The sequence below is a fragment of the Pezoporus wallicus genome, unplaced genomic scaffold (genome assembly GCF_028554395.1).
Source record: "Pezoporus wallicus isolate ANWC-B61680 ecotype Strahan unplaced genomic scaffold, APGP_CSIRO_Pwel_v1 contig_11596, whole genome shotgun sequence".
Classification (NCBI taxonomy): domain Eukaryota; kingdom Metazoa; phylum Chordata; class Aves; order Psittaciformes; family Psittacidae; genus Pezoporus; species Pezoporus wallicus.
The window spans coordinates 1-9,269 of NW_026635531.1; the positions used below are offsets into that span (position 1 = coordinate 1).

The following is a 9,269-nucleotide window of genomic DNA, read 5'->3' on the forward strand; positions in this document are numbered from 1 at the left end:
CCCCATAACCATTACCCCCCATCACCATTACCCCCCATAACCATTGCCCCCCATCACCATTACCCCCCATAACCATTACCCCCCATCACCATTACCCCCCATAACCATTGCCCCCCATCACCATTACCCCCCCATAACCATTGCCCCCCCCCGCAGCCCCCGTTCCCCCTCATTGGGGCCCTCAATGGCGTCCACATGTTCGGGGCTGGAGCCGGGGTCGGGCTGCAGCGCGCGGAGACCCCCGGGACCCGGCTGCAATGGGGCGGGGACGGGAGCAGGTCAGGGGCGGGGCTAAGCGAGGGGGGGGCGGGGTCAATGAAGGGGCGGGGCCAGTACACGGGGGCGTGGTCACTGTGGGGGGGCGTGGTCATTGTTGTGGGCGGGGCCATGCCAGGGAGGGATCGAGATGGGGCGGGACCAATGGGGGAAGAGGGGGGGGCGTGGCCATAGTGGGCGTGTGGTCAAATCAAGGGGGCGTGGTCATGGGGTTATGGGAGGGGTCACAAGGGGGGCTGGGGGGGAGCCGTGTTAATAGGGGTCATGGGGGGGTTACGGGGGGGTTATAGGGGACTGGGAGCGGTTAATAGGGGTCAAGGGGGGGCTGGGGTGCGCTTGGGGGTCAGTGCCATGGGGCAGCCCCACAAGTGCCCCCCCCCCCTTTCTGCCCCCCCCAGCATCACGTTGATTGCGATCAGCTCCGCCCCCGATGCCTCAGGCCCCGCCCTCAAGCGCCTCCTTGACTCCGCCTTCGGTGCCATGGTGAGACACCCCCCCCCCCCAGTACAGACCAGTACAGACCAGTTCAGCTCAGTGCCCCCCCCCGGCCTACCCCAGTGCTCCCAGTCCATCCCAGTCCATTCCAGTGCCCCCACTGCCCTGTCCCAGTGCTCCCAGCCCATCCCAGTTCATCCCATTCCATCCCAATTCCCCCCTCCACCCTATCCCAGTTCATTCCAGTCCATCCCAGTCCATCCCAGTTCCCCCCTCCACTCTGTCCCACTCCATCCCAGTCCATCCCAGTTCCCCCCTCCACCTTATCCCAGTTCATTCCAGTCCATCCCAGTCCATCCCAGTTCCCCTCTCCACCCTATCCCAGTTCATTCCACTCCATCCCAGTTCATCCCAGTTCCCCCCTCCACCCTATCCCAGTTCATTCCACTCCATCCCAGTTCATTCCAGTCCACCCCAGTTCCCCCCTCCACTCTATCCCACTCCATCCCAGTCCATCCCAGTCCATCCCAGTTCCCCTCTCCACCCTATCCCAGTTCATTCCACTCCATCCCAGTCCATCCCAGGGCATCCCAGTTCCCCCCTCCACCCTATCCCAGTTCATTCCACTCCATCCCAGTCCATCCCAGGGCATCCCAGTTCCCCCCTCCACCCTATCCCAGTTCATTCCACTCCATCCCAGTCCATTCCAGTCCACCCCAGTTCCCCCCTCCACTCTATCCCATTCCATCCCAGTCCATCCCAGTGCTCCCAGTTCCCCTCTCCACCCTATCCCAGTTCATTCCACTCCATCCCAGTCCATTCCAGTCCACCCCAGTTCCCCCCTCCACTCTATCCCATTCCATCCCAGTCCATCCCAGTGCTCCCAGTTCACCCCGGTGCCGCAGGTGCTGGTGCTGGGACTGGATGAACTGGTTCCCATCCGTAACGTGGAGCGGCTCAAGCGGGACCTGAGGGTATGGGGGGGGGGGGGGGGCAATGGGGGGGTCATGGGGGGCAATGGGAGGGTCAATAGGGTGTCAATGGGGGGTGGTAATGGGGGCTCTGGGGGGGTCAGTGTGGGATCAATGGGGGTAATGGGGTGTCAATGGGGGCCCCAGGGCAGTCACTGGGGGGGTCAGTGGGGTCAGTGGGGGACAGTGGGGTCAGTGGGAATCAATGAGGGCCAATGAGGACCAAGGGGGGTGTCAATGGGGGTCAGTGGGGATCGATGTGGGGTCAATGGGGGTCAGTGGTGTCAATGGGGATCAAGGAGGGTCAATGGGCATCAATGAGGACCAAGGGGGGTGTCAATGGGGGATGAGTAAGGATCAATGTGGGGGCAATGGGGTGTCAATTGGGATCAATGGTGAGGTCAATGAGGGGCAATGAGGGGCAATGAGGGGCAATGGGGATCAATGGGTGTCAATAGGAGTCATTGGGTGTCAATGGTGCCAATGGGGGTGAATGGGGATCAGTGGGGTTAATGTGTGTCAATGGGATCAATTGGTGTCAGTGGGTGTCAATGGCATCAATGGGTGTCAGTGGGGATTAATGGGGGTGAATGGGAGTTGGGGGGGTCAAGGGGGATCAGTGGGGGTCATTGGGTGTCAATGGTGCCAATGGGGGTGAATGGGGATCAGTGGGGTTAATGTGTGTCAATGGGATCAATTGGTGTCAGTGGGTGTCAATGGCATCAATGGGTGTCAGTGGGGATTAATGGGGGTGAATGGGAGTTGGGGGGGTCAAGGGGGATCAGTGGGGGTCATTGGGTGTCAATTGTGCCAATGGGGGTCAATGGGTGTGTGTCAGTGGGGGTCAATGGGGATCAATGGGTGTCAATGGGTGTCAGTGGGGATCAATGAGGGTCAATGAGGACCAAGGGGGGTGTCAATGAGGGATGAGTGGGGATCAATGTGGGGGCAATGGGAGCAATGGGGTGTCAATTGGGATCAATAGTGTGGTCAATGAGGGTCAATGGGGGGCAATGGGGATCAATGGGTGTCAATAGGAGTCATTGGGTGTCAATGGTGTCAATGGGGGTGAATGGGCATCAGTGGGGGTGAATGAGGATCAGTAGGGGTTAATGTGTGTCAATGGGGTCAGTTGGTGTCAGTGGGTGTCAATGGCATCAATGGGTGTCAATGGGAATTAATGGGGGTGAATGGGTGTTGGGGGGGTCAATGGGGATCAGTGGGGGTCATCGGGTGTCAGTGGTGCCAATGGGGGTCAATGGGTGTCAGTGGGGATCAATGGGAATCAATAGGAGCCGTTGGGTGTCAATGGTGTCAATGGCGGTGAATGGGGATCAATGGGGGTGAATGGGTGTCAGTGGGGGTTAATGGGGATCAGTGGGGGTTAATGGGTGTCAATCGGGTCAATGGGTGTCAATGGCGATTAATGGGGGTGATTGGGTGTTGGGGGGGTCAATGGGGATCAGTGGGGGTCATCGGGTGTCAATGGTGCCAATGGGGGTCAATGGGTGTCTGTCAGTGGGGGTCAATGGGGATCAGTGGGGGTGAATGGGTACCAGGGTGCATCAATGGGGATCAGTGGCAGTTAATGGGTGTCAGCGGTGTCAGTGGGGATTAATGGGGGTGAATGGGTGTTGGGGGGGTCAATGGGGATCAGCGGGTGTTAATGGGGGTCAATGGTGCCAATGAGGGTTAATGGGTGTCAATGGGGGTTAATGGGTGTCAATGGTGTCAATGGGTGTCATTGGGGGTCAGTGGGGTTCAATGGGGGTTAATGGGTGTCAGGGTTAATGGGGATCAGTTGGGTTAACGGGTGTCAATGGTGTCAATGGGTGTCAATGGGGATTAGTGGGTGTCAATGGTGTCAATGGGGGTTAATGGGGATCAGTGGGGTTCAATGGGGGTTAATGTGTGTCAGTGGGTGTTAATGGGGATCAGTATGGGATAACGGGTGTCAATGGTGTCAATGGGTGTCATTGGGGGTCAGTGGGGTTCAATGGGGGTTAATGGGTGTCAGTGGGTGTTAATGGGGATCAGTTGGGTTAACAGGTGTCAATGGTGTCAATGGGTGTCATTGGGTGTCAATGGGGATTAGTGGGTGTCAATGGTGTCAATGGGTGTCAAAGGGTGTCAATGGGGATTAGTGGGTGTCAATGGTGTCAATGGGGGTCAGTGGGGTTCAATGGGGGTTCAGTGGGTGTCAGTGGTGTCAATGGGTGTCAATGGGGATCAGTGGGGTTCAGTGGGGGTTACTGGGTGTCAGTGTGTGTTAATGGGGATCAGTTGGGTTAATGGGTGTCAATGGGTGTCAATGGGGATTAATGGGTGTCAATGGGTGTCAATGCGTGTCAGTGGGGATTAGTGGGTGTCAGTGGTGTCAATGGGGATCAGTGGCGTTCAATGGGGGTTAATGGGTGTCAGTGAGGGTTAACGGGGATCAGTTGGGTTAACGGGTGTCAATGGTGTCAATGGGTGTCAATGGGGATTAGTGGGTGTCAATGGTGTCAATGAGGGTCAATGGGGATTAGTGGGTGTCAATGGTGTCAATGAGGGTCAATGAGGGTCAAAGGTGTCAATGGGTGTCAATGGAGATTAGTCAGTTTCAGTGGTGTCAATGGGGATTAGTGGGTGTCAGTGGGGTCAGTGGGGATTAATGGGTATCAGTGGGGTCAATGGGGGTTAATGGGTGTCAGTGAGGGTTAACGGGGATCAGTTGGGTTAACGGGTGTCAATGGTGTCAATGGGTTTCCATGGGGATTAGTGGGTGTCAATGGTGTCAATGGGGGTTAATGGGGATCAGTGGGGTTCAATGGGAGTTAATGTGTGTCAGTGGGTGTTAATGGGGATCAGTGTGGGTTAACGGGTGTCAATGGGTGTTAGTGGGGGTCAGTGGGGTTCAATGGAGGTTAATGGGTGTCAGTGGGTGTTAATGGGGATCAGTTGGGTTAACGGGTGTCAATGGTGTCAATGTGTGTCATTGGGTGTCAATGGGGATTAGTGGGTTTCAGTGGTGTCAATGGGGGTCAGTGAGGTTCAATGGGGGTTAATGGGTGTCAGTGGGGGTTAATGGGGATCAGTTGGGTTAACGGGTGTCAATGGTGTCAATGGGTGTCAATGGTGTCAATGAGGGTCAATGAGGGTCAAAGGTGTCAATGGGTGTCAATGGGGATTAGTCAGTTTCAGTGGTGTCAATGGGGATTAGTGGGTGTCAGTGGGGTCAGTGGGGATTAATGGGTATCAGTGGGGTCAATGGGGGTTAATGGGTGTCAATGGGTGTCAATGGGGATTAGTGGGGGTCAGTGGGGTCAGTGGGAATTAATGGGTGTCAGTGGGGTCAATGGGGGTTAATGGGTGTCAATGGGTGTCAGTGGGGATTAATGGGTGTCAGTGGGGTCAGTGGGAATTAATGGGTATCAGTAGGGTCAATGGGGGTTAATGGGTGTCAATGGGTGTCAATGGGGATTAGTGGGGGTCAGTGGGGTCAGTGGGAATTAATGGGTGTCAGTGGGGTCAATGGGGGTTAATGGGTGTCAATGGGTGTCAGTGGGGATTAATGGGTGTCAGTGGGGTCAGTGGGAATTAATGGGTATCAGTGGGGTCAATGGGGATTAATGGGTGTCAATGGGGTCAATGGGGATTAATGGGTATCAGTGGGGTCAATGGGGGTTAATGGGTGTCAATGGGGGTCAATTCCGTGCCCCCCCAGAGCTGTTTCGTGCTATTGGACGCGCTGCTGAGCCCCGGGGGGGGGCTGGGGCTGGGCCCCCCCAGCTGGCCCCTCCCGCCCGGACCCACCCGCGACCTCCTGCAGGTCAGAACCCCCCCAGCTCCACCCCAAACCCCCATTGCCCCACCAGTATTCCCCATTGAACATCATTAACCCCCACTGCACCCACTGCCCCCATTGTCCCCAATGCCCCATTGCCCCCATTATCTCCATTAACCCCATTGCCCCCACTGGCCCCATTACCCCCATAGACCTCTATTGCCCCATTGTCCGCATTGACCCCCCTTGCCCCATTACCCCCATTGACCCCATTACTCCCATTGCCCCCATTACCCCCATTGGACACATTTCCCCCATTAACTCCATTGACCCTCATTATGCCCATTGACCCCATTACCCCCATTAGGCCATTGCCCCCATTACCCCCATTAACCCCCATTACCCCATTAACCCCATTACCACCATTACTTCATTGCCCCATTACACCCATTACCCATTACCCCCATTGCCCCCATTACCCCCATTACCCCATTACCCCCATTACCCCATTGCCCCCATTACCCCATTACCCACATTAACCCACATTGCCCCCATTACCCCATTACCCCCTTACCCCATTGCCCCCATTACCCCATTACCCCCATTACCCCATTACTCCCATTATCTCATAACCCCCATTCCCCCATTAACCCCCATTAACCCCCATTAAACCCCATTACCCAATGACCCCATTGCCCCCATTACCCCCATTACCCCATTACTCCCATTACCCCCATTACCTCATTACCCCCATTCCCCCATTAACCCCCATTAAACCCCATTACCCCATTACCAAATTACCCCATTGCCCCCATTACCCCCATTGCCCCCATTACCCCCATTCCCCATTAACCCCCATTCCCCAATTACCCTATTACCCCCATTCCCCCATTCCCCTATTAACCCCCATTCCCCCATTCCCCCATTAACCCCCATTACCCCATTACCCCATTACCCCCATTACCCCATTGCTCCCATTACCCCCATTACCCCGTTGACCCCCATTACCCCAACACCCCCTTACCCCCATTATCCCCATTACCCCATTAACCCCTGTTGACCCCCATTGACCATTGACCCCCATTAACCCCCATTGACCCCCATTGACCCCCATTGACCCCCATTACCTACATTGACCCCCATTAACCCATTGACCCCCATTACCCCCATTGACCCCATTACCCCCATTGACCCCCATTAACCCATTGACCCCCATTGACCCCCATTGACCCCCATTGACCCCCATTGACCCCCATCCCCCCCCAGGACACTCTGGACGCCTTCGCTGCCGCCGCGGGCACGCGCTGGGGGTGCCTGGTGGGGGCGGGGCGGGTGCGCGCCTCCACGCGCCGCTGGGGGCGCTGCCGAGCGCAGAGCGCGCGCTGCTGGCGGCGCTGCTGCTGCCGCGGGGGCGGGGCCAGGGGGAGGCCACGCCCACCGCGGCCGCACGTGACCTGCCCGTGTACCTGCCCCAGAGCAGCCCCACGGTGAGTGACCCCCACCCCGGCCCCAGAACTGACCCCAAAGTGACCCCCTCTGACCCCAAAGTGACCCCCACCCCGGCCCCAGAACTGACCCCAAACTGACCCCCACTGACCCCAAAGTGACCCCCACCCCAGCCCCAGAACTGATCCCAAAGTGACCCCCTCTGACCCAGAACTGACCCCAAAGTGACCCCCACCCCAGCCCCAGAACTGACCCCAAAGTGACCCCCCCGTGACCCAGAACTGACCCCAAGTGAGCCATAACTGACACCAAAGTGAGCATCCAGCCCCATAACTGGCTCACAACTCAGACCCAGCACCATAAGTGATTCCATCTGACCCCCACTTAGGCCCCAGCCCCATAACTAACCCCAAGTGACCCATAAGTGACCCATAAGTGATTCTTCCAGCCTTATAACTGATCCCCACTGAGCCATAACTGACCCATAAGTGACACCCCTAGTCCCATACCTGACGCCATCTGACCCATAACTGACCCATAACGTACACCAAGTGACCCATAACTGGCCTCCAAGTGATGCCCCCAGCCCCATAACTGACCCTATCTGACCCATAACTGGCCCCCAAGTGACCCTTCAGCCACATTGCCCCCCCCATTACCCCCCCATTGAGCCCCCATTACCCCCCCATTGAGCCGCCATTACCCCCCCATTGAGCCCCCATTACCCCCTCATTGACCCCCCCATTGCCCCCCCATTGACCCCCCATTGCCCCCCCATTGACCCCCCATTGCCCCCCCATTGACCCCCATTCTCCCCACAGGTCCCGCACCGGCTCCTGGTGCTGGGGCTGGTGGGGGGGGTGGCGGTGGCGCTGCTCTGCGGGCCCCGCCCCCCCCTGCAGCACGTGATCACCCAGGTGGGGGGGGAGGGGCCGAAGGGGAGGGGCTGGGGGAGGGGCAGAGGGGGCGGAGCTGGGGGAGGGGCTGGAGGAGGGGCAAAGGGGCGGGGGGCTCGTGCCCCAGTTCTGGGGCCCGGTCTTGGAGCAGCTCCGGGGCTGCGGGAGGGGCCCCCCCGCGCCCCCCCCCCGCGGCGTCTTGGCGTGAGTGGGGGAGGGGAAGGACCCACATGTGTGGGGCTGGGACCCATTGGGGGCAGGATGGACCCAGACGTGTGGGGCTGGGACCCATTGGGGGCAGGATGGACCCAGATGTGTGGGGCTGGGACCCATTGGGGGGGATGGACCCAAATGTGTGGGGCTGGGACCCATTGGGGGCAGGATGGACCCAGATGTGTGGGGCTGGGACCCATTGGGGGCAGGATGGACCCAGATGTGTGGTGTTGGGACCCATTGGATGGGGCTGGACCCAGATGTGTGGGGCTGGGACCCATTGGTGGGGGGGTGGACTGACGTGTGGGGCTGGGACCCATTGAGGAGGGATGGACCCAGATGTGTGGGGCTGGGACCCACTGGGGGTGGGATGGACGCAGATGTGTGGTGTTGGGACCTATTGGATAGGGCTGGACCCAGATGTGTGGGGCTGGGATCCATTGGGTGGGGGTGGACCCAGATGTGTGGGGCTGGGATCCATTGGGTGGGGATGGACCCAGATGTGTGGGGCTGGGATCCATTGGGTGGGGATGGACCCAGATGTGTGGGGCTGGGATCCATTGGGTGGGGATGGACCCAGATGTGTGGGGCTGGAGCGCATTGGGGGGAATGGACCCCAGTAGGGGGCTATGGGGCTCTGATCCCTCCATGATGGGTTGGGGGGTCCAACCCCCTCCCCCCCCAGGTATCATTGACCACCATTGAACCCCATTGATCCCCATTGATATCCATTGAACCCCCCATTGAACCCCATTCCCCATTGAACCCCATTGATCCCCAGTGATCCCCATTGACCCCATTGAACCCCATTGACCCCATTGAACCCGCATTGACCACCATTGAACCCCATTGATCCCCATTGATATCCATTGAACCCCCATTGAACCCCATTGATCCCCATTGATCCCCATTGAACCCCATTGACCCCATTGAACCCCCATTGACCACCATTGAACCCCATTGATCCCCATTGATATCCATTGAACCCCCTCATTGACCCCCCCATTGACCCCCCATTGAACCCCCCATTGAACCCCCCATTGAACCGCCCCATTGACCCCCATTGAACCCCCATTGAACCCCCATTGAACCCCATAGAGACCCCCTTTTGAACCCCATTGAACCCCATAGGGACACCCATTGAACCCCATTGAACCCCATTGACCCCCCCATTGATCCCCATTGACCCCATTGAACCCCATTGATATCCATTGAACCCCATTGACCCCTCATTGAACCCTATTGAACCCCATTGACCCCATTGAA

At 58.1% G+C, this 9,269-nt stretch overlaps 1 protein-coding gene across 2 annotated transcripts; it reads left to right on the forward strand.

Moving 5' to 3' along the window:
• Positions 1–149: 149 nt before the first annotated feature.
• LOC130592425 (protein fuzzy homolog) lies at positions 150–7,824 on the forward strand. Of its 2 annotated transcripts, XM_057396694.1 has the most exons (6): positions 150–278; positions 675–759; positions 1,617–1,685; positions 5,389–5,493; positions 6,715–6,935; positions 7,716–7,824. In XM_057396694.1, exons 1-6 carry the CDS (start codon positions 196–198, stop codon positions 7,801–7,803), a joined length of 651 nt encoding a protein of 216 aa, XP_057252677.1. In that variant the 5' UTR covers positions 150–195; the 3' UTR covers positions 7,804–7,824. The 2 variants fall into 2 exon arrangements, with proteins under 2 accessions (XP_057252677.1, XP_057252679.1); XM_057396696.1 differs by lacking the exon at positions 5,389–5,493.
• The last annotated feature ends 1,445 nt before the right edge of the window (positions 7,825–9,269 follow it).